We start from the raw sequence: 26867 nt of genomic DNA, 5'->3' as shown, positions 1-26867 counted from the left end.
TTCAGAGTGCCATATATTTATCTTCTAGATTAAATCACTGTTCCTCCTGGTGTAAATGCAGCGTACGAAGGAAAGGTAATTCAGAGACTGCGGAGATCAGCACTGGATTAATATCAATGTAGCACCTTAGCAAAGCCTTTAACATTACAGTGGCCCACGCTTTCTTCCTCCAGCAGCTGAGCTTATCCCTAAGACTGTTTCAACGGTCAGATTTTTGCTACCATTTAAAAAACAGAAGTTACAGAGCACTTTCATTGCTACCAGATATTCCTCACATCTGTGAGTATTAATTTATGACTGATAACCACACAATGGTATGGGAGACAGATGTCGACCCTTTATGACATTTTAGAATATGAAAGGTTTCAATTCATCCCCTCCTTCCTTCATGACATCTATTAACTTATCCATAGGGAAAAATATAATTTCTGTCTAACAGTGAAAATCAAATGTCAAACTCTTCAACATATTGACAGCCTGACCCTGCAAAGACTTAGCTTTAATCTTTTGGGGCTGCGAGTATCCTCTTGACTCAAATCAACACAGAAGAGAAGCGTATGCCTGAACTTTAGCAAGGCTGAGGAATCTGGGATTAAGAGCTACTGCTTTTGTTTTGGCAAATACACAATCCACAATACAAAGCATCCAAGGAAAAAAGCACAAATCTTTTAGCAACTCCCCCCCTCCCAGTTTTCCACTCGCCTCGCTGCAACAGAAATGCTCTGCAATGGGCAAAGCTCTGACAATTTGCCTGAAAATTAAAGCAATGGTTCTACCCGCTTTCTGCAGGAGTTATTTTGGCAAGCTGACACTACAAATGCCAAGCAGCATTTAAGGATTTGCTCGAACATGTGCATATATACATCTTACTCATTTCAACAAAAGGGAACTCCACATACTTTGCTATTCAAGCTTGCCAAATATTTTAACCAGAAGCTACTGGATTTCCATGCACTTATACTGTATTAAGTACCTAGCTACTTTTTCAAACCAAGATTACACTTCAAAAAAATTACATTTTTCAAAAATCAATGCAACCAAAACACTTAACTAAGAAAACATGTCCTGCCTCAGCCTGTTTCTTTTTCATGTATTATCATAGCCATTTCCTATCTGAGCCCGTGTTACTTAGGTGGTCAGCATTTTGGGAGAGGGAAGTTTCACTTTAAAGATGGTAACATGCTCCTAGTAGCTTTCTCAAGCCAATGTTTATCAAGTTGGGTTTTTTTTTGTTTTTTTTTTTTTTTATAAAGTTTCTGTACCTATGGTTACTTATTTAGCAATTACATTGCAGAGTACAAGGAAATATTCCCTCCCAAGATTCATTCAGGCAGCCAGCACATAATGCTGTCATCGCAGTTCCCAGCACCCTGAGGTATTTGTATGCTCCTGACTGTAAGTACATAAGACTACAAACTTATGTTTGTACAAATACAAAGTTATGAGCACATAACTTCTGCGAGGTACGCCAGGTGTGACACGGCTGTACATTTGCAACTGTCCATACTCGCGCTCTCCAGAAACAAAACCCACCTCTGGGCCACTTCTTTTGACACGAAAGGAAAACAAAACTGAAGCGATAAATCCCATTAGCAGTTTTCAGCAGGTTTTGCTCCCCCCCCCCCCTTTTTTTTTTATAAATAAAATGGAGTCTGTCCTTAGCTTCCAGATCAAGAAGTATTAGTAAGAGTAGTTACAGACCCAATAACAACCCTTAAAAACACCATCAAAATGCACTACATTATTCTTTTATTTAGTTTACAGAAGAGTCTATCAGTACAGGTTGCAGAAAGAAAATGTTTAGTGCTATTTACAATTTGTTTTAAAACTCTGCTCTATACAAATTTAATTCTGATCAGTATGAACAATATTTTTTTAAATCTACTGCATATAAAGCATTTCATCAAAGCAGTAACAATGAATAAAATAACATTTGATTACATTTGAATGATGCCAATCATTCGAAAAAACAATTACACGGAACATCTGTAAGAGTTGTGGACACTTAAGTACAGAACACAATGTCAACCTGTGACTCATTTTTTTTAAAGGCTAAAGCTATTTATATGGAATATTTGTCTATTATACTACACGCCAATCTATATTTAACTTCTATAGTTATGTATTTTATAAGATTTTTATTAAATATATTCTACACATTTGTAGTTTCACCCAGGAAGAATTCCTCCCCAGTGAAAAAATATAAAATCTTTTATATTTTTTAATTTTTATTTATTTTTATTTTTTTACAGGTTTAGATGAAACTAGCTCATGCTTTAGTGCTGTGCAAATTTCTTTAGCATATCAACATTTAAATTATTGATATGAAATAAAAGAATGGCATCCTTTTAAATTATGTATGCCTTCAAAAATCAGCTTCTGATTTTAATACAATTGCAAGCACTAACACCAAATGCAGAATATGTAAAGAAACAAAACTAATACTATGGCAGAAGTTTTTCTTTTTGCTTTTTAAACTTTAATAATTCTTCTGAAGTCTCTAATGAGTAAGCATGACACTGGACACTAAGGTACAGATGAGAAAATGACTGAAAAACACCAATTGCCAATATTCAAATACATAAAATTGATTAGTAAATGATGTTTTCTAACATTTATGCACAATAATAAAAGCCTATGAACTACAGGAAATTACCCCTCCCATATTAAGGCTAGGAAATGCACTCTCTGCACTTGTTTGTGCTGTCTGAATAAGCACTCAACTAACGTACGAGATCAGAGTGCATGCAGTAATGAAAAAAAATCAGTTTCAGCAGCCCTCTACAGAGTGCTTTTAAATTACAGGCACATAGTTTTTTTTGTTTGTTGCAGTGAAAATATATATAGTTAGACTTGGTTTAGTTAGTATTCTGTGCCAGTTCGGCCACCAAGGTTGACTTAGTTATAACTGACTTAACAGTTTTTCCTTTGATTTGGCCATAAGTGAGATTTGTTTTAATTATAGATAAACCATTTTCCAGTGTTGCATTATACATTGAAGGTTATTACTAGGTGTCTAAAATATTGTTAGAGATTGTTGATGAGAAATATACTGTCAACCGTATTTAGTGCAAATTGCATCTAGAAAGCTTGACTGGTTAGATCCGGTTAATGGAGATTTTTGTGGTAGCAAAATGATTCCCGCTATGGAAAACAACACATTAACTTTTCTGGAGATTGAATTCTTTCAAGAATTGATGTACTGTAAAATTATTCAACACACAGAAAGCAGGAATTAAAAAAAACCCAACAAAACAAAAACAAACAATGAAAGTGTTCATAGATCGATCTTTTTTTTTTTTTTTAAAAAAAAAAAAAGACTAATGAGACAGTGTTCGTGTAATATTTCAGTTCCATGGATTTACAGACAGGCTCTTCCTACAGGTGTTTGAAGCAAGGTAGGGCCTCTTCTATTCCAGCAGCATGAAAGACAAAGACTATATTACATCACACTTAGCAGGTAAAGCTAACAGGGTTTACAGGATTACACAGCAATTGCTTTCTCCAGTTTTTTCACGGTTCCTTTGACCTGTGGAGCAAAAAACGTTTGCTTCAGAAATGACATGTGAACAAATTACGCTGGTTTTTGTGCAAGTATGCTTGATACGAGTATGGGGTTTTTTACTATTTTAAGTAAAAAAAATACTATTACACACATGCATACATAACTGAACCATAACTCAGGAGTAGTTTTTAAACAATAAAAATGAAAGCTTTTAAGGTTTGAGTAAATTTCTGCATTCTACAAAAAAGATAAACCAGCAAGTTAATTTCTTAGTTTTCTATAAACAACAGGTACAAAAGCATTCCATTACTTGCTTCATGGAAGACCAAAAGGACTTGACTCTTCTCTACTATGAAATACTCAAAAAGCCTGTAAGAGATCTGACTGCTTTGCCAGGTACTTGAGTAAGAAATAGCTCTAGTGCACAGCATACCTTGAGAGTTTGGTTCTGGCAACGTCTCTCTAGCCACCAAATGCATCACTGTTGTTTTGCCAAAAGGAAGTTTTAATGCTGCAAAAGAAGAAAGGGACATTTATTAATAACTACAGCAGTCTTCATTCTTCAAAACACCCCATTGAAACTACCTGTAATTGGATTAGCATCTGTTCAAAAAGTTCATACTGTTAGGTTTGAACTGCTTACTAGGTGGATTTAAAGGTATTTCTGGCTAAAGCTTTGTAGATTAGGGTCTTGGGATCACTTAAATAACTTAACAATCACTTAAAGCATTGTGCTTTTAGTGACACAATATTTCTGTTAGGAAACCTAGCCTTACACTTTTGAGTAAAAGTAGAAGTTGGCACTCATGCCAACAGAGGTGCTAAGAACTCTTTATTGATAAGGGTGAAAAAAAGTGGCTAATTCAGCCACTAAATTGTTACTCCCAAGACATCACAACGCTGAGCCACTACTGCAAAACAGATTTTCCTAAAACATACCTTGATCCATGATACAGATTTTACAAAATACAAAATGTCTGCATCTTTCCTTTTAAAATTAATCTGTAACATCAGCTGCATGTGAAAAATATCAAACTTAATACATTTTAAAATCAGATAAGGTAGCTGTTACAAAGCTGCTTTTGTGAACTTTAGTAACACAAAATGACAAATCTGGAGCTTTCCACAATTTGTTCTGCTCGTTTCTAAAACTAAAATGATAATTTTCACATTCTGATTTAAGCATACCAACAAGTGCTATATTTATAGTTTTAGTACTGTAGTATAATATTTATATTATAGTATAATATAAATTATTATTAACTTATAGTCTCCTTGAAATGAAAGGATTCTCTGTTGCTCACTGTATTCAGCAGATTCTCACTGCCAGATCCAATATTCTGAACTTTGACATCTTCCAATTAGTGTGTGTGTGCGCGCATGTGTGTGTGGAGAGTTAATTTGTACAATTCTTTACATTTTGTGTCCTCTCTCCAGCTCCTAAGACTAAGCATCTTCCTTGATTATTTAGCTGAGAAATATAAGGTAAAGTTGCTCTAAATTTTTTCCTCCCCACATGACAAAGGGAAAAAAGGTAGCGCTAAATGTAACAAGAACTTAGCCCTAAACACAAAATTCATTCTGACCTGAGTAGAACCTGTCCTCTCAAATCCCATTTACCTCTTCTATTTTCACAAACAGTGCACCAAGGCATTTTTAAGTGAATAAATTCATAATGAATGTCCAATAAACCTGAAGGTAACTGAAGAGAAAAATGCCTATTTCAATCACTACAGCACAGGTTCAAAATTCAGTTAAAAAAATATAAACCTAGTGTTCAGTTACCACATATATTCAACACAAGCCTAGCTAAAACACTGCTACTAAACCATGTTAATTGCTTATATATTTGTTTGAAAAATGTGAGTTCTGATTAAAACACAGGTTAAGCATATGGAAGGATACACAGCTCCACAAGCTTCTTTGAGGTAGCTGTACTTTGGGAAAAGCCATCTCCCCTATAGAAAGTCAGACCTGAAATTTGCTTATTTTACTTGAAGTGCTGTCTGTGCCTGCACCTAGAAGCCAATGACAGCTTGAAGTTTGACAGGGATGAAGTATTTTGGGTACTTGATTCTGTGATACAACTGAAAACTCTGAAAAGAGCTTATTAACAGTCTGTTAAAACTCAATGGAAAAGGACTGTCTTCATGACATAAACTCTTTTAAGAAGCCATTACAGAAAGAGCAAAATAGTACAAACTAATCACATTAGGGACATCTTTCGTAACATCAAGACACTTGGAGACTTGACTAGTGAGCTGTGGAGATTAATTATTTACAGTAATCAAGTAGAAGTATGCTAATAGTTCAATTAACTAATTTCAGCTAGTTGTTTGCATAGCTCATACAAGTTTTTATTAGCATTTTCCAGCTTCTTACTTGGAGCACCTGACAGAGTCTGAGCACCCCAGCCTATCCTCAGTAATCCTTTCTGGCTCTTGTCTTCATTCTCTCACTCCTTTCTCTCACTTAAACCAAACTTTTATTTAATACCTTTCCTACCTGTTTAATTCCACTCCTATTACAAATTTTCTATTGTCAAAATTCATTTTTCACTCCCTCTTTCAGTATGTGTATGACACAAGGTGGGTTGGCTTCCCTTCCTCCCTCCCCACTAAATAAGGAAGTAAAATGTTGCCGATTACTATTATCTAACAAGAAATGGAGAACCGTCAATTATGTATTACCTCCCTAATTAATGTTCTCTCAAGTGCAAACTGCAGATCAAATATTTAGCTAAAGGATGAAAATTCCTGATTCTGCCTTGCTAGCTAATTCCCCAACCCTTTACACAGTCAGGACACAACAAAACAGTGTGGCTCAAGCACCGCAGGCAACAGCAGCACAGCAAGCTTTACAGAGGCGTCTATTTTTCTTTACCACTTCCAATGCCGCTAGTTCTACTGTTTTTGTAGTGATGGCCCATTCAGAGAAGCTGGCTAAAGAGAAGGTTCCTTTAAAATATTTTTTTTTCACTCAAAAGCCAGTTTTTCCTATCAATCTGTTATTTTTTGAGGCTTCCTAGTTTATAGGAGTCTCAAATTCGTAAGATACTATGTAGATATGTGAGTTTACAACTAGAACATTACAATGTCATTTTAAAATGTGAACAAAAATGAACTCCTGTTAAAAAGGAAAACACCTCCTTGGAAACTTTCATTTCACTAAGTGATAAAGTGACTTTCAGTACACAGGAGGTCCAAATTCCACTCAGTATTTCCTAATCATCTAAAGCAAATAAAACAACTCAGTTATAGAAAGCTGCAGATAGAAAAGTTTCATGGAAATGTATTCCAACAGCATAAGAATCTCAATTATTGTGTTTAGCAAGAACTTCCCTCCCCCCTCCCTCCTCCTTTTAACAATAACCAGGTTCCCTTAGGGTTACATCTAATGAACACTGCAAACTGAAGTAACAGTCTCTTCGAGCTGCTTCATGAATTGCTGCTCCCCTCTCAGCTGTATAATCTTACTCCAGATAACTTCATTAGTACTGAAGTAAGCCAATGTTTTGGGGATTCTTTTTCTTAAAACAATATAGCAACAGAAAGATCTCTGAAAACCACTAGTACACATTTAAGATCCTTAGGGTCAAATCATGATGATTAAATTGCAACGCATGAATGATTAAGAATGAACAAAAATGCCCTGAACCCAAGTGTTCAAAATCCTGAGTTAATGGAAGAGTCAATGGCATGCAGCTATTATTTTTCAGCTTAACCCATTAAATAATAAATTAAGTATATTAAACAAATATTCAAAGTTGTTTCAGACTTAGACAAATGTCACTAAAGGGAACTAGCACTGGTGGTCAAGAGCAACACCTAGAGATGAATAACAAAGAAAAATCCCATTTAGCTATCTTTGCCTGGAAAATGTAGGATAAGACTAGTATCTCAAATTGCTGAGACGATCCAAGACTTAACATTTGTCTTTCAGCCCTGCTCCAACTGCTACTACCTGCACTCATTGGCACTTGATAAATATACAAATTAAAGAGTGAATAAAAATTTCCAGCTTCTCCCAGCTGAATTGACAATGATTTTGTTTGTATATATAGCAGCATTAAAAATTGATTTATATAGAGTGTAAATCTAGCCTAAAAGTACATCACTAGCCAACATCGGTAATGTAAAAAGCAAATCAATGGCTCTATCATCCCAGCCACTTCTTCACGGAAAGATCATCATAAGCAATCCAAAAATACTCTTTTCAGGTTCATCTTAAGTTCAAAAACATTTCATTGGTGATTTTGTATTATATTCTCCTCTCTGTATTGCACTCAAGCACCAAATGCATGAGCAATCTGAACATACACAGAAAGCAGAAGTACTAATGTATTTTTAAAGTGGCCCAGAGAAGAAAGTCTCGTTTAATTTAGTCACTGATATAGCTAGTATTCACAGTGGCAATTTTTACCTACAAAAGAAAGGATTATTATTATACATTATTATACATTGTGTCGTATCTCTACCAAAGATACCCATCAAAATATGTAATTGCGGTAGAACACTTGCCACAAGGGGGCATAATTGAATTGCATTTCTGTAGCATATGAAGTGAAGCCATTTACTTTTGTTTTCCCATAACTATGCAATTGTATCCCTGGGAGAGCACTGGACAGCAAGAATGCTTAACCTCATTCTCATTCATGTGGTGTCTTCCTTCATTGCACTAAGATTGAAAGTATTGTTTAACCAATCATCATAAAGTTTATCTAACATTTTAAAATACTTCAGACATTTATGAAGTAGCCTGCCCTGCAAGTGCACTGTAACAGAGAGGGAACAAAATTTTCCATTGAGAAAGACAACAAATAAAAGCAGCATTACTGTTTCTTTCTGCAAGAGGAGACCTGACTTAGCAGGCAGTATGTCCGGAAGTTTAACAACTAGTGGTAACAAGATTGAAAAATACAATGTTGCTCTATGCAGAGTAAAAATAGCATATAGCAAGCCATACTGTGATCTTGAACAGTAAAGTAGTATTTACTGCACCATAAATAAATAGACCCTATGCCTGGCTGTAACATGCATAATGAAAATTATTTTCATACCTCCTAATGTCACATTGCCGTGAAGAAACCTCCCTTGATAAATAAGCCGCAAGATATTTGGACTGCTGACTTGTTCTTCTTCCCAATCTGAAAAGGAGACAATTTTCAGTTACATTGTAATAAAAACATCTTTTGTTATTTCTCTCACCTTCACCCAGGAAGAAAACTAAGAGCAGGACTATCTTGCATGAAACACGTAAGAGAAAGCATTGGCTGAAGATACAGAAAGATAATTAAAGGTTACCACTCCTGAAAACTATTCTTAAACTTATTGTTTGACATTGGGCATTGAAAGACATAATTTTATGCCTGCAAGTATAAATATTACTAACTTACTTCACAGATTGCATGAGGTATTTCGTACATATACAAGTCCTACACAAAATATTTCATGATTGCAAGTTGCTTCCTGAGGCTTAATATCTACTTTGCTAAAACAGCCTTAATTTCTTCCCACTCAGGAGACTCTCAAGCCATCCTCCTCCTCCTCACCAGCTAACTGTCTAACTGGAGCCGTTCTCCAGCAATGGGAAACGGCACAGCAAAAGCACATGCGATGGGTCATTGGAAATGGGATTCTCAGTTCACAGCACCGGGCAGGCTGCTCAGGCGGTGTTCCACGACGGCCAGCTCCAACCAGTTACATGTCCAGAAGGGGCAGTGACCTGAGCGGCCGGGAACAGTCACTGTGGAGAGCCTGAACAGAGGGCTCTCACAGAGCAGACAGTGACAGATCCATTTTAAGGAACTTCTCAAAGGACAACCTGTGGATGTTTTTATGTGGCAAAGAGCGATTCGGGAAAAGCAAGCATGCATTTTCCTATAATGGTTAAGCTGTCATAAATAATTTATAAGCTTAAATTATGTTTTCCCACTCTCTCACTGTTCCCTGTCACGATGTGAACAACAAATAAATACATACTTTGCTTTCAGAACAAATACTGTAAAACCTTGAAATGCTGAATTTGAATGGGCTCTCTGGGAATACAGTGTCTTCTGTTTCTTAGCTGACCAGATATCTGGCACAGCTGCTCACAAATGTTCTCTCTTTCTGCTTTTGTAGTGTTTATATAGCAAGATGAATATTCAGCAAGGGATCAGGACAAGCAACAGAAACCAACCTGTTCACTGGAAATATACAATTAACATACAGGCAGTAGCAACTGGCACCACAAAAGAAGAACTGAAAGGGGAAGAAGGGGAAGCTTTTAAAACAATAGCCACGGCTGCAGAGTGTAGGAGAGGCGTATGGTGTGAAAGAGCAAGCAGGCAGAGACGTGGGCAGCAGGAGCCATCGCAGCCCCAGAACACAGCAGAGGCACGGCTGGTATCAACAGCAGAGGCTGCAGTGTCCCCGGGTGCTGCCATGTGCCTAGTTTGTAAGATTCGATCAAATTAGACAACCAAGCTATTTGAATTTCAAGTTCTTCCACACTCAGGGTCCAATTCAATTTTTGCAAATCAAGCCCATACCCTTTTTGCTATGGTCAGGTAATTTTGTTTTACACCACACAGTCTGAACTCTACTATACTATGGTTGTAAAGAGGAGAAGTTCAGCCAGTTTACAATGCCATAATGACGTAAAATAGCAATCAAAAGAAGACAGACTATATTTTTGCACAGGTATTTTACTTGTCATTAAGCTGCCAATTTATCCATCCTTTTAATTTTTTGCTTCTTGTTTGGCAGCATGAAACACTTCTTTCCGACATGCTTTCAATTTTTAATTTCCACCGATGATTAAATGAGCCAAGGAGAAAAAATATTTATCAAACTAACGTATATATTTTTTTTTTTAGTTCAGCAGATAATTGCTGTACAAGAGAAAAGTTAATATTGCTTAGAAGAAAATGGGGGGGGTGGGGGGTGGAGAAGAGAACAGATAACCTAGCTAGGTGATATATATATTAATATAAATCTGGCATTTACCACTACAAGAGATCCTTAATCAACAACTGTATTGCCAAAAAAGGGAAGGAGTGATTTGCCTTAATCCTGCAAGCAGGTGACAGAGGATATTTCATCACTTTTCTCCCATAAGATCAAGACAAGTCAAAATGATGGTAAAAACAATCATTTCCTATCATGTCTACTTCAAGGAAACTTTAGTCCTCATCAAGATTTCGCAGTCCTGTGGCAAAAAGCAGCGCTTTCAGTCTGAGAACAGCTAGCGAGCTAATGTTTGTGAAAACCTATACACTATTATTCTGAAGTAGATTTTTCCTCAGTCTTCTAAACTGACACTATTCTTCTTTGCACAGGCAATTAAATATTCATCAAGACTTAGAGCACTCCCTCAGGACAGCAGGTATTTGAATTAAAAGCTCCCATGTCTGGTTCTACTTTTATTTTTCTTTTTTAAAAAAAGGAGACTTTAAAATCTGGGTGTCTTCCCAACTATGAGCTCAGTATATGCAGCCTTCAGGCTCTTTACAAGACTGGAAACACAAGACCATATGGTTCATAAGTACAAGTTCATAAACTTGTACTGCCTTTACTAATTCAAATAAAAGTACACAAAGAACATTTGGTCATGACAACTATGTTGTAGGCACACAATAAAATATGTACATTAAAGTATGTAGCTGTATATTGCTACATCAACCAGATTTCTTAGTGTAAAAGTGGTTTACATCTATATCTAATACTTCAGAGGACTGAAAACCTCCTCCATTATATGTTTCACTAAATACATAGTGCCGTATCCCCACAAAACAAACAGTAAGTCCCCTGAAGGCCTGTTCTTCCTGTCCTCAAAGACCAATTTAAGGCCTAAAATATGAATTATCAACACTAACTTTTTGGCATGAATTATCATCATCCACCACACCTCTCTGACAAAAGCAGCACTGAAACCGATACTGCAATTTTTTAGTGAGAATAGTAGTCTTTTTAACATCAAAACAGTAACCCAAATGAAGTCCTGTACCAAAAGAAGCATATTTTTTTTCACCATATGTAATGCTATGTCTGTGTTTTGGCTATTTTCCCATAAAATCATAGCTGGGGAGAAGAGAAGCACCTTCTTTTTATGGAATTGTTCACATATGTAAATACACATCATAAGCTTTCAATTTCATTTTCTGAAGCTAGTATTCCTGCATAACACCAAATATATTCATACAAACAATCCCAGTTTCCCTCAGTCTTTTAATGTCTCTTAAAATGTTCTTTTATATTTGATTTCTTCCTGGATAAATATCATTATTACAGATCCATCCCAAGATAAGGCAGTAAGGAAGAAGTACTTCAGACTCAATTTCACTAATGCATTCCTGTGACATGCCATGTTTTACATTAGCTGTTCGCACCTAAAAGGCTTTATATCTCCAACATTTCCTCACACTTACTAGATCCTCTAACAATATTGATCAAGAAAAGTATCTAAAGATAGGGGGAAAGAAGTACTTCACTTTGGGGAAGCAAATTTTAGAAATAAAGTGGGAAACAGTCCAGACATCTAAAACTCTGCCCAACCGAAGAAACAGGGAAAAAGAATGCAAGTTGACAATTGTATTTCTATATTAATCTATGCCCAGATACACAATAAACATACTTAATTTGAACACTGAGGACAGAGTTTGGTTTATTGACCCTTTAGTCTGAAAATACAGGGGAACTTCTAGCTTGCCAGTTAAAATGCCAAAGCCACACAGCTACTCACCCATCGGCCAGTTGTCATACACATGCTTTGCGATATCTGCAGCGGAGTCATTTGGTGAAAATAGGAACTCTTTCGTTTTCCCACTTACCAAGATGAGACGCAAATTTATCTGTTAAAAAAAAAAAAAAGCAGTATTAGGAAAATATCCAGAAAAGACAAATTATTATTATTGCTATTACTTTTTTTAAATTTACTAAAAGGGTGCCATTGGGTTTAGAAGAAGATTGATCCAAAGTGATTTGAGAAAACAGTTTAAGATGGCGGTCAAACAGATCAATAATTTCTTTGTTTACACATAATTTAGGAAAATTAAATTCTAACAGCTGGCATTTTTTATAAATACTGGAAGATTCTGATCAGTAGTGACTGAATCAATCAACTGTGCCATTACAAAAAGCTTTCAGCAGATAAAAAAAATAAAATTCCAGCCAAGACACACTGGCAACCCATCTTCTTGAAGGAAGAGGAAAAATGCAAATCTGAAAAATTGACCTGAAGAGAGAGCACTAAAAATATTAAAACATGCACCTGAATAGACTGTAAGCCTCAGCAAAAGCCCTAGCACACTCTTGCCAGCGTTACTTGTCCGCCCTCATCTCACCCACTGCAGCTCCTGCAAAACACCAGGGAGTCAGACAGCATCCCTCCTCGGTCCCTGCTGCCATAGAACCTGAATCCCTCTGCCAGTCTTCTGAACGCAAAACTCTGTTCTACCCCGTCTTTCACTACAAGCAAAGTGGTGATCATGCAATACAATTATAACACCACATCATGGTTTTTTCTATCATCTATTTCCTGTATCTAACCATCAGCATCTTCAGCTACAATTTTCCTCTCTTCTAATTGCAAGTTACTGATTATAATTCCTTTTCCATAACCTGTATAAAGAGCTCACTATGACATTACTTAGAATGCAAACGAGATTAAATTTTGGCTCCTCAAGCAACTAAGCAAGGTCACAAAATGCGTTTGAGTAGCTAGCACTTACCAATGCCCATGGCAAGTAGGAGTCTAGCTGCTCTTATGTTTCGGCCTACAAGTCTAAACTGCATCAACTTTTAGCAAGACTTCAATATACTAACTGCTCGGATACTTTTTTCCAAATCACACTTTCAAACTGGCTCCCATTTTAAGTTGCAACAAAGCTTTTCCTGTCAGAATTTAGGAAACTGTTTCCTAGATCAGATACAAAAGGAAAAATTTACAGCAATGCCCAAGTTTACAACTTCTTCAGGGTCAAACATCTCAGCACATCATATTCACTGAACATGACAGCCTTGTCTCACCACTTATTTCAGCAGCTCTCCAGACAGATTGTCTATTGTCTCTTGAATGCTTTGGCCTGGATTCATCTTGCCTATCTTCAAGAACCTAATGCAGGCATCCAAATTACAATGTCTATCATCCCGCAGGCTTCAAGGTCAACAAAGAGAATGACCCCTCCAAAAAGCAGTTCAGTCTCTGTCTCAAAGTGTGGCCTGGATAAAAAGAGTTAGCATAAAAGGGCTAGGTTCCCCTCCCTGACCCTGTGCTAATGCCCTTCAAAAAATAAGAGTTCTGTCATTAGCCCAGGAAAGAAGCTAAGTGGTAGCTGTCCCTCAGAAAGCACCACAGCCACTGTAAGAGTATTGCTGCATACCAGGAAAGGAGCGAAGCTGCAGTAATGCTGTTTAGTCAAAGACAATTATTCATAAGATTCAGAACATGTCTGGCTATAAACATTAAAGTTCTTTTTTCTTTGGTATTTCCACAATAATTAAGGAGTTATTTTCAAATCTCACCAAGATTTAGCAGAAAAAGCAGACCAAGTTCCATTATTCCTGCTTACTCCCAAACTGTAATGAATTACAACTTCAAACCATTATGCTTAAATTTAGCAATGGCCAGACTACGTCCGCTTGCTTTGCTTATATTGCATTTCAGTTTAAGCAGTTTTTCCCCTCTTAGCTGTCTCCACCTGCGTATGTACAGACAACACTTACATATACGGTTTCTTTAGCTGGACTACCCAAGACAAGCTCTTCAAGTTTTCTCTAGTGAGATATCCGTTTCCCCATTCATCCTAGGAGCTTGTCTCTGCACATTTCAATGTCTTTTCTCCTCAACACAGATGACTATTTCTGAAGTATAGTAAATGATGCTCCACCAGATGCTTGGGTAACACCACCAGTAATCTCCTCTGTCTAATGAAACCATCTGTGACTGTGTCCCGAGAGCACATACAGCTTCCTCACAACTGCACCACACCGTTTGCTCAGTTACTTTGTACCCTTCTCTACTTTGATCCTGTCAGTTTTTCAGCCTCCAAGCTTATAACTGACATTTTGGCTGTAACACCCTAAAGCACAAGGCTCCAAATTTCATCCAACTCCTAATTACTTCATCCCTCCCAGGGAAAGGAGGCTAGGTGGAAAGAAGCATTCTGCACCACAAAAATGTTTCAGATCTCCCCTATGCCTGGGCCCATGGCCTATGAAATCCTCCCAAAATCTCTGTGTAACACGTCTTTCTATGTTAAGAGCATTTTAACATGATCACTCCATGTCATCGACAAATTTTAGCAGCAAGATCACTTTACATGTACCTTTGTCATTAATGAATCACGAAACATAAGAGTGATCTGAAACTGATCCATAGATTCCAGTAACAAGCTCTCTCTCTCAGCTGGTTTTCCCTTCCTCTCAGCAAGGTCCTTTATGTTAGGCCCTTTTACACACAATTTCTCTTTTAAATCCTAATTTCTCCTATTTAACCAACAGTTTGCAATACAGCACCACATCAGTTACTACATACGCATTCAGATGAAACTATAAAATTGTCTATGTAGGAAGTAAGTTCCTTTCATCAAAAGTCAGCTTGCCATGCTCCAGTTTTCAGAGGCATGGTGTACTGCACTCCATTCCACTTTCTCTATACCTCATTATCTTTAATTAGCCTTTAAGCATTAATGCATCTCATTACAACACCAACATACTGCCAAAAATTTAGGCGGTTTGGACTGCGTCACAAACCATTATTGTGCTTGGGAATGGGCTGCCTGTTTAAAAAACAAAGCAACCAACCTCAAACACTGGGCAGCAGTGCCTGGTGTAGGTACTAGTGGCCAGGAGCAACTTCACCACCAGCCCTCCTGCCTCTCACTCCGATCTCCCTGCATCCATTTCCTCTACTTTAACTGGCTCCTGAGACATCACTCCTCCCTTAGCTTGGTCCCTCTGGCCAAGCAGTCCCTCAGCTCTGATTTCATGCAGGTTATCTAAGGATTTCTTTTCCTTCATTTGTGTGTAGTTTATCTGTGGTGGGGATTACCTGTTTTGAAGATCATAACACTTTCCTAGGCAGTAGATATAACACCAAACCATCAGCTCCCTAGAACTGTCTGATTTGGATCCTACAAGGAGATAATTAAAAAAACTCCAGAAGATTAGTCTTGCTCAGCACTTAAAACATGATTAGGGCACAGGATTAATATAGAACTAAAGTTATTCTTCAGCTAGCATAACATCAAGGAGACACATTTATTTCTATTCTCACTACCGAGTTTTGAATTACCAGGCACACTGAAGTGAATACAGAAAAAAGAATATCACAGAGAAATAACCAAACCTAACTTGGCTTCCTGGAAAATTTGATTAAGTCATACTTCTGCAGTTAATATGCAACATAAAAATCAATATAAGCAATGCGGGGGGTGGGGGGAAGTGAAAAATGTTAGATCCTTCTTTCCACCCCAACTCCCCAAGGTTGATAATTTCATAGTGCTAAGTTTTTTGTTGCTGGAGAGCAATTCTTTTAGTCTTAGTATGAAATAGAAAAGGTACATCAAGATAAAGTAGTAATTTTACAGGATATACTAGAAAGTGTGTATAAAACGCAGGAGGAATATTTTCATTTTTTTTAAAAAAAAAAAAAAAGGGTATCACCAAATATCAGCAGAAGCCCAAAATAAATCCTTAAATCAGTCAAGCAGATGTTGCATCAAGTGCAAGGAAACAGCTGCTCTAATGAAAGGTTAAAGTATTTTCTTATTTATAGATCAGCATGCTACTGACACATTTAGTTTGCATGTTTATATATATACACACATATGCGCATATATAAAAGATGTATCTATCTTTATATTTACACTCTTAATCTGTGTTTGAAGGAATCTTAAGTCTTGAGTTGCACATCAAACTACCTCAAAGGGTTTAAAGCAAATAATCCCAAAATTTAGCTTTAAATTTAGAGTTTAATCTCATCCCCCTCGAGCATTGGGGAATTTAATGGCTTGCAACTGCTACTAATTCAGCAAGCCTGAGAACCCCACTTCAAACAAACTATAGGGGATCTGAAACAAACCTTTCTGGCAAAATGCCACTACTTAAAGTTCATATCTAAAGGAAAGAAAAAAAAAAGGAAAAGAAAAAGAGTGTATGTATATACACACTTACTCAAAGGAAAGTGTAGGGAAAAAAACCTAGGTGAAGTAGAGAAGTTGACATAAAAGCAGCAAATCTTCATTTTTCAAGTTATGAAAGGATTCTTAGTGGTCGTAGCTACCTTGTATCCTATCCTATTTCCTAAGTTAAAAGTTAGCAAGGAAGTTGTGTAAGTATCCCTTGTACGCTTAAAGCCCCTCCACCTACTGTTATCAAAAGTCTTGATCCCGAGACACTTCTGTGATTCTTATGGCCCTGACAAGTCTGTTATATCCCCTGTGGAAAAGAAATGATGGCCCTATTTTATTTTTTTTTCAGGCTACCAAAGGGAATTCCAGCTTTTTGCTACAGCAAACTGGTAAAGATCATATCCTCACACTTCCACATTATAGCACCAACTGCAGCATTACTGATGAAAGCAGTTAAGAAGAGCCACAGTATCAGAAGTAGGATTAAATACAATTTGTGGACTACATCCCCTCTGCAGTTATATAATAGCACATTCTGTTTGTGATCTCAAGCATGCAAACTTCGCCCCTTCCCCCCCAGTCAATACCAGTCTCATAATTACAGTTCCAGTAACTACCCATCAGTTGCATCACATACTCTACATTGAAATTCTTTACTGTGTATTTACTGTAAACCAAAAAAAACCCCATAAATTAAATATATGTATTTATTTTTATATGTATTTATATATATGCACACACTGTAGTAACAACTGTGATCACAACTTTCGGAACAAAAATTGGAGTCACGTATATGCAGATGTAGAATAAGTTGTGTTTTGTTTGTTACAGGTATCTGCAACAGTTTGTTCATTCTTTAAGGCATTAACTACAAAATGTCTCAGTGCCACAGTGCTTCTAATATCACAGCTAAAGTGAAATAAATGGCAAGTCACTCAAACATCAAGAAATGAAAAATTTATAATCTACACTATGTGTCTTGATGTTTAAGTGAGTTCCCACCTGTTCAGTTAAACAAATTATTTTGTTATCAATGTTATGCTCCAGTAGCAGCTTAGGATTCCTCCCATCTTACAATTAAAATGCAGAGGAGGAAAAGTGTCATATCACCACATGCTATACAACCCTAAGTTTAAACTAACTGCTTTTCTTCAGCTGTTTATGATAAAAATACATGTACGAGACTATTTTTTCCCCCTTTTCTTAATAGATGTGAAATTGAATTAAAAACTAACAATGGACCAGAAGGGAAAGTGATGAGGTAAGAGCATCCAGAAATACAGACTGAAATATTCTCAAAATCCAATACATTTACTTGCTAGTTCAAGTTCATAATTGTAAGATTTAAGTTTGTTCTCCAAAGATACATCAAAGTTTCCTAATGACTGTAGGCCAAAAAGAAACCTCACAGCACCATACAGTACATTTTACTGTCCGAATTCCACTAAATTCACTTTAAGAGGGTGAACCAAGCCTGAATAACAGTTTAAGTGAAACAGCAGCATTAGACAAGCCAAGTCAGCAGGGACCTGCTGGTTCTAGACTCCAGTTCACTCCCGAGGTGGACACATCATCTCATGGTATCCCTTCTGGAAAAGTATTAACCTGAATATAATGAAGAACCTCAGTTTTAACACGACCTGGAAGGCCGCTCTATAACCTGTCTGTCCCATTGAGTGGAGTTTTTTTTAAATTCCCAGCATAAATTTATTCTTGGACAGGTTACATTCACGGATGCCAGACCTCCTTTGTGCTTTAATTACAATAGGCTTTTCCCTGCATTGGGGTTTTGATGGCTTTCTACTACACCTGCAGACAAAGACAAACTTTGCTAAAATAAACAAGCAAATGTTTTCCTCATTAATAGGCTGGCCCTTGAAGTGATCACTCTCTTCAAAGCTCTGAAGCACATCAACAGAGGTTGAGGAAACTGGGCTAGGTTAGCCTGAAGGCCTGGTGGGCACCTATTAGCAGCCTTCCTATGCCTAAATTACCAAGACAAGGACCTCTTCACTGAGGTCCAAGACAGAAGAACAAGAAACAATAGCCATAAATGGAAACAAGAGGCTTTGAACTGTGATAAGAAAAAAAGCTTTTGCCCTGAGGACATCAAAGCAGTGAAAGAGGTCACCCACAGATGCTTTGGAAGCTCTGTCCTTGGGGTTTTTCAAGACCCAACCAACAAACCCCAGAGCAAACTGGTCTGAATTCAGTGGTGACCCTGCTTCCAGTAGGAGGCTGGGCTAGAAGTTTCTTAGTCCTTTCCAAAGTGAATGATTCTACAATTCACTTTGATCTGCATCTGCTTTAGCTTTGATTCATTTTTCTTAAGTATGCATGATTAGAATTATACATAATACTTCAGGAATTTAGAAAATTATACTAGAACACCCTTAAATCGTCTGCAAATGTCTCTCCATTTTCCCATATAAAATCACAACTGTCTCACCTTTGCAATGCAGTTATCTTGCAATGCTGTTCTCTAGTCCAGTCATTTCCATGACATAAGCCTTCAAGCTTGCATTACAAAATATTGCTTTTAACCACCCATGATGTACAGGATATTTTTATATTAATGCAATTAATTTTTTCCTATTAATTAAGTATTTGAGATAATCCAATATTTTTGATACAACACCATGATCATCTTCCATACTACTACCACCTCCAAATTTTCATCATCAACAAATTTCATCAGCATACTGATTTTCCTTGTGTCAGTGGCATAAATGAAAACATCAAAAAGATAGCTGGTCCCAAAATCAATCTTTAAAAAATTCCACTAAGCATAACTGCCAGCCTGCCGCTTCTACACTGATCGCTGTATCTTACCACCTTCTCCACCCAAGTCTCACACTCTGTCAAACCCTGCCTTTCCAATCCTTTCCTAGGCAACATCAGCTACTCACTGAAGTCCAGATATATTATGCCTCTTCTCCATTTCCCTCATCTGAAAAAACTCTCTCCTTCTGAAGAAAATTGTTTAATGAATCTGTCACAATCCAACCTAGGTAAATATATATCGTGAATTTTATTCCATTATTTATTCTCTTCTACTTTTCAGTATTCTTCTTGAGGTGGTTACTCATCAGCCAAATTTAAAGTCTGGGTGTACATCCTTTCACTCATCTAGCATGCAGATATTTTATACCTTTAATGTTTTCAACCTGAAGAAACATCAAGCATGCAAATCCTTCAGACATGCTCCTTATACTAACCCAGTACATTTAGTTTAATCAGCATCTGTCCCCTTGAAATCCAAAGCCTTTATATACACTCCTACTTAGTTTATTCTTCCATTTGATTTTAACTGTATCAGCTCGTGATCATTGGATCAATGTCATTTTCCCAAGCAGCCTTCTGAAGATTTCCAGAGCTTTCTGGGAATTTAAGAAAAACATCTAGAACAACAACATCAGCTCCTTCTTGGCCAAGAAACTAGCTGGTAGAGGGATCCAGATACAGGTGCATAAGGTAAGACAGTGAGCGAGCAAGAAGTATGAATCTGTAGCCCAATGATGACTCTTGTTCTAGAGTAATTTGGTAAAGTAAATAAAACTATAGTTCTTATGAATCACACTTTTAGACACCTATTTTCACAAAATACTTTATAGGGAATACAGGGAACTGAACTGCACTTCCTCAAATAAACACCTAAAATTTACATTTGGCAACACTCAGAACACCTGCATTTAGCTTGAGATACACAAAGGGGCTTTGCTCTATCCTTACAAATACCTTACACCTATAATAAACTTACTTTGTGCCAGGGGAGGAAAAAAAAAAAAAAAAAAAGGGGGGAGAAGGACATGGAACATGAGAAGTAATATAAATTGTCATTGTGACTGAACAAAGCTCTGAAGTTTCAGTGCCAGTCATCTGACAGACCTGCAACACCCAAAGCCAGAGCACTTGTGGAAGTAGGGCAATTCCAACATGACACCATGAAAGTGTGACAGCACCCCACATCACTCTGTTCAAGACTAAGCTGAACTTCATAACCAGTTCCAATGACATACTTCTTTTTAGATGACTACAAAGAGAAACAAATACATTTTTATGTGCAACTGCTTGCTCAGATAAGGAATGGCTAAAGCAACTTTGCACTGGTAAAAACTAAGCAAATTTCCAAGAAGTTTGGAGTAAAGGTAAAGCCAAAATTAATCACAATAGAATTTTATTTAGAGGAGGAAAAAGAAAAATCCTATAAGCATTTAACTCAATAGCTATGATAGAGCTAGCTGTTTCTATGGAAACCACAACATCCTTGAACTTAATATCATAGTTCTTGGTCATGCTTCAACCACTCCCTCACTTCAGTTCAAGTAACACAGGAACAATGGCAATATTTTCTTCAATATCCTCCTCTGAGTTCCAGGGTTATCTTTTAAGAAGAAATATCTGGGAAATATTGTTCATCAAAATAAATTAATGCAGATATTATCTTAAATAACCAGTAGAATACAATGGATTTGACTGGAGTTTACATACTGTTTCCTTTACTCTCCTGACTATTAGCGTTCCTGGGGCAAAGCTTTTTTTTTTTTTTTTTTTTTTTTTTTTACCTTTTTTGAGGGGGTGGGGGTGAGCTGAACACAACACACCAAAGTGTTAGCTGGAGCTAGCTAAGAATTTTCATTGAAAGTCACCTTTAATAAGAAAGTAAAAACAGAAGAATAAGATTTTCTTGAAATACAGTGATTCTATCAGTAGAAGATATTTCAATAATTTGATAAAATAAAGAGTCATAAATGCCCACCCAGGAATAATTTCTCTCCCAGCAGTAGAAGATAATGCAGGCAATCCATTACCTGAAATAATGCGAGTACTCAAGTACCTAGTCTTCTCAGCTCAAACAGCACTTTGTCTACTGCATCCCAGGTGCATGCTTTAATCATAGGGTACAGAATTAACCTGTCTCCTGCTGTCGCCCAAGCAAATCCACTCCAACAGGGAAGCTTCAGAGAAAGACCTACACCGATTACTCATCAGCCAGAGACAGGGCAGTTTCACCCTGCACATGCAAAATATATTTCTCTTACGTGATGACAGAATTGTCTAGGTCCATCATAATTGTAATGTGTAAATCACAACACAGAGAGGACCTTGTTTGGGGATTGAGCTTTAATACAAATAGGCAGCCATAATGTCAGAAAGTTAACCACATGGCATTCAAGCTTGTTATTTCCAAAGTTCATACTTCCACCAACACTGGGAAAGATATTTTCACTTTGACATAAAGTGACTAAAACACACACACAAAGGAGAAACTGGCATACTCAGATTGACACGAAATTTTGGTAAAGATAATTTTAGCAGTCAGTATGGCACACTGAACCAGCCATTACAAAACACAAGAGTGAGAATAATAAACCTGCAGCAAAGGTCAATCAATGCTCACACAAGAAGCTCATGCTTGCAGAATAAACCGCTTAGCTCTGGTGAGCATGGTCACAGCAAGGTGGTTTGATAACCCAGCTGGTTTAAAGCTTTGCTCTCAGGAGGGACTCCTGGTGAAACTGGAACTGGCCTATTCCGGAGCAACATATCCTGGGTGTCCCTGGCCTGTAGCACATGGAGTTAGTGGTGAAACAGCAACAAACACAGGCTTTTGTGTGACTTCTTCAGAACATACATACAATAATAGATGAGAAAAGCATTCCAGGTTTTCCTTTTGAAGTGGGAAAAAGTATGAGTAGGAGAGAGAAGGTGTCTGTTTCTCTATTTTCAATCTCTATCTCCCTAAAAATGCCTTCTAATGACATGCATCCCAACATTTGGCTCCAGAATTTACAAGTAAAATCAGCACATACCATCTGCATTACCATCCTGACATCTCTTCTCAAGAGTTGCCCCTGGATAAGCCCATCACCTTGTTTTTACCCTCTTATATCTGTTGGTATTTAAATCTTAGAAGTTCACTAACAAATGTGAATAATGATAATGCTAGGCACTTAAATTTGCATTTAATTCTGATATATTCAACATTTGTTCTAATGTATTCTAAAGAGAGAGTATTTACGTAAGTTTCTAAAATATTATTTAGGACAGTTATGACATCATCTTTAAAAAGAGAGATGCAAGACCATCAAGTTTGTGAATGCTTGTTTTGTGAAATGCCTAACATCTCAGATTTGAAAATGAGTACTACCGCTGCTGCTAACAAAGCAGAAAACACAATTGCAAGGAGCTGGTTCCATATATAGCTGCTTTTTCCAAGTCCAAGGAGCCGATACCCTCTACCCCTTCTTAATACCCAATCAATTATTTTTTTTTATCTTTAACCAGTTATGTAGGGCTCAATTAGATTTAACCCACGTTCCTGGAAATTTCAGATGCAGCTGTTCCATCGTTACAAAGAATGAAGAAAAGCTAATGATGGGCTGGGAAGAGTATTTGAATGCTCTGTGCACTATGAGAAAACAGAGGCAGAAAACTGAGTAATAGTAATGGAAATTTGCTGCATAATGGAATTTTGAAAACTGCATACAATATACCTAGACTGGGAGGTATTATAATTTTATAGCAAGAACAGGTCAGTGAGACTACAGACAAAGCTGAAAGTGATCTTGGATCCTGGATGAAAACAAATATCAGCTTCAATTTGACCAGAAATTAAGTTCAGCAAGGGGAAGGGGCCGGGGGGGGGTGGGGGGGGGGTGGGGGGGGAGGGGGGCCGGGACCACAAAGAAAACATTAAAAATACAAGAAAAAATAGACATTTCAAGGGAGTTGCTATTAACTGGAGGCAATCAAAACAGTGACAATTGCAAGCACCACATGGTCACGGATATCATCTAGTTCCACATGCTAATTTTCAGGAGAGACAACTGGGGTTGTTGTTTTTTTTTTTTTCCGTTCTGTTTTTTGTTGTTTGTTGGGGGGGTGGGGGGTTGTGTTTTGGTTTTCTTTAATGGAGTATTCACTAAAAAGTGATTTCTCATTTAAAGTTATTTAAACATAATAAACATGTATTGGGCTCTCTGCATTCCTGAGTTAATCTTTCTTGTAGAAGCCCAGTTGCTCTTCCCCCTGCTCCCACTTGCAGGAACAGCAATTAAGGATCACTTCAAAGTTAGTGTATATATTCATTTTTCAATTCTCACCAAAAAGACAAAAGTAATTAGCCAATTTAGAAAATTCTTTGGAAAATCTTTAAATAAGGAAAAATTTGATTTATTTAAAAAGGAGAACCCCCCCCCCACATCCTACTTTCTTGGAAATGAAAGGTCCACCCCTTAGCTCCTTATGAGAGCATAAAGATTCATGAGATGGTACTTTTCCTCAGAAACAAATTAATTTCCAACACAAAGCCTATTTTTAAAATGTGCTACTCCTCAGGCCCCCAAAAAGGGACTGTGACAACCAAGTACAAAAATAGCCTGATCTGGAGCAGAAGAGAAATAACGGCAGAGCAAGGAAACAACCTTCGGAATCTAGTTTTGTCTTCTGTTTTCCCTTGTAATAACTGTTGCACTGTACGGTTTTACTGCAGTTCACCATGCAGTACAAAAACCACACTGGGACTAAGTAGAGGATTATAGCTAATATAAATAGTATTTGCCATTTAAGCTAGGCACAGCTTGAAAAAATTCTAGGAAAAAAAAGTCACTCCCTAAAGACAAATAAAGAGTGACATAGTTGCCTGGAAGTCCCCTCATATCAGCTCTAAGCTATTAATAAGAACACTGAATAAAAAAAAAACACCTTCCCTAAGATTTTTCAGGACCTACATCCCACTGGAAATGCCAGCAATATGAGGTAAGTGCAGCTTCTCACTCTAGAATCATTTTGGATCTGTGCTGAAAGGTCCTTCACCTCATGATTCCGTATCTTGGTCAGCACTGAAGTATTAAATTTTTTAAGCCTTGAGAGCATCAAAACAAAATTGAAAAAGTCTTAAATATGTTTTAACACATGAAAGGGGCAAAGATTTGCACCTTGTCTTAAGAGATGTATTTCAGTTTACCTGGGTGGAAATACCATAAAATTAAATTTTCATTATTAGCTACTGATTCCTAGCTTCTCTGGGCTTACTGTGTACCATGGCAGTCGGCCAACATTTTGCCACTCCAAAGCACTATCTAAATCACTGAGCTGTGATAATTAAAGGCAAGAGACAGGACATTATATATTTTTGTCTCTGATGCAAAAGATAGTTCAAATTTTAACCACAATGGATGTTTCAATGACCATAGAACTTGTTTACTCTAGCAAAAGCAAGGAACTCGGATCTGAATGAGAACACAACCTTTTCTAATTGTTCTCCTTCTAAAACAGCCCAGAGAAAACACTGAATTATATGATAGAAGATCAAGGATTGTGATGCTGATGCCAATTTATTCACAATACAACTCTTCAAGTGCAAACAGCTTGACTATGACCTATGCCTGAACTTCTCAGAACAGACTAATGAACATTCTTTACCTTCCATTTTTTCCTTCCTCAATGAGTTACCCTTAATGTTCAACAAAAATGTAATACATGTTTATAGAAAGCTTACATGGTTTTTTTCTATTTAAACATTATGGCACCAATTCATCCTCAACTTAAGCCTGCTAAAGTCAACTAACTGAAGTTAATGGGAGTGATATCACAAATAAGGTCTGATCCACTTATTTATTGTACTCTGCATTCACTGTTGAATGCTAAAAGGCACAGCTTATCCACCTCTCTGTTACTGCATGCTAGTCAAGGGCTTGTGTTCTCCCAGCCAGCTGGCAGTCTAATAGTAATTCTTATCCTATTTCCACCATGAAGAGCACTAGTGCGTCCAGTCTACTCATGACTAAAACAGTTAAAAGCTGCCCTTTCATTTTGGCCTCTTCCTTCTCCAGTATTGTTAAACGTTCTACAGGGTCAGAAACATACAATTTACCAGTTGCTAGCTTACTGCTCAACTTCCTTGGATGACCTAGCTCCTGATGCAGTATCCCCGTACAACTACCACATGGTTTTGTGAAATACTTGCTACCACAGTAGTCAAGCACTTTTTCAAAGCAGACTGCATCTGCCTGACAAGGTACCTTAACCTTTTTCATCCATGAAAACAGTCTTCCTAAAAAAAAAAAATAATTAGATTTTAGTGAGGAGAAAAAAAAAAGAATTAATAAGAAAAGCTTTTTAGGGAGCACACAGTATCTTTTTACTTCATTTGTCTTCTATGCCCAGGGTCTACACAAAGAGCATCAAATTACACAAAAATGCTTCACTCAAGTCCTCCAAAATAATCTATCTACAGACTGACATAAACCCCACAAATTTAAGATCCAATTGATATTCAGGCATTTTCTAAGCATGAATATCATCTTGGTCTAGGATCTCACTGAAATCCTTAGCACAAGGGGAGAATAGTGATGCCTTCTTGAAGACATTACAGTCTTTTAATCAGCAGCAATTATAAGCAACATCAGCTCTTAGTTCTTACTGCATCAACTACATTAAAACAAGCCATCTGCTCTGTGTCAAACTAGTGAGTAAGGTTGGCTTCTGTGAATCTGGGGCAACATGTGTTCTAGCTTGCATCTTAATTATGGTTTACAAAACATTATGTATGGACAACTACAGAGGTATGTTATTGAAAGCTCCCCAAAGGATCCAGGATTCTTACCTTGAAAACAAAAAAGAATCAGTATTATTTCTCTGAACTAATTTGTTTGAATCTATATACATAAGCAACAGGAGAATAAACCATTTAACAGCCTTTACTCCTCATACATTGTGACTTTTGCTAGAACAAAATCATTTGAGACTTAATTCATATTCCAAATCCTAAAATGTCCTGTTCTTATGTTTTTAGCACATGTGTTCAATACAGCTAGCACATACTACTCACACCTCCACATCAGAGTTCTCCGAGACAAGGAGATGACCTGTCTCTCTTCCTCTTTGGTTTCTCATGGACTCAGATTGGTAAACTTCTCAGGACAGCTGCTTGTTTTGCTTTGTATTACAGCTCATTTAAAGAACAGATGATTTAAAACTAAGAGTGTTTTATTATTAGTTCCACAAATTCTATAATGACTTTTAAAGACTGTCTCACTCCCTCCTTTCATTAAGGCAAAAGGCATGACAGTCTAGAAAGATAGCATCAATGACTGACCATGTTATGAAAAATCTCACTGGTACCACTGATTACGACTCCAGTTAATGGAGAATTATTTCTCAGACAATTACTAAAATTTTGTAATTATCTCAATTGAAGCATTACTTTGATGTTACAAGAAACAGCAAACACTCTCTCCCAAA

General features: G+C 37.1%; 1 protein-coding gene across 1 annotated transcript in view; it reads right to left on the bottom strand.

Moving 5' to 3' along the window:
- Positions 1-1732: 1732 nt before the first annotated feature.
- Positions 1733-26867, bottom strand: part of UBL3 (ubiquitin like 3) — a 58891-nt gene continuing 33756 nt past the window's right edge. The window contains exons 2-5 of the mRNA XM_040583750.1: positions 12230-12338; positions 8565-8651; positions 3939-4016; positions 1733-3529 (exon numbers count right to left, since the gene is read on the bottom strand). Coding sequence (XP_040439684.1) covers positions 3477-3529; positions 3939-4016; positions 8565-8651; positions 12230-12338 — 327 coding nt within the window. The 3' untranslated portion in view covers positions 1733-3476. The remainder of the gene's footprint in view (positions 3530-3938; positions 4017-8564; positions 8652-12229; positions 12339-26867) is intronic.

This window comes from Falco naumanni, chromosome 2 (genome assembly GCF_017639655.2).
Source record: "Falco naumanni isolate bFalNau1 chromosome 2, bFalNau1.pat, whole genome shotgun sequence".
Taxonomy (NCBI): Eukaryota; Metazoa; Chordata; class Aves; order Falconiformes; family Falconidae; genus Falco; species Falco naumanni.
This window is presented reverse-complemented; position numbering and strand designations above follow the sequence as displayed.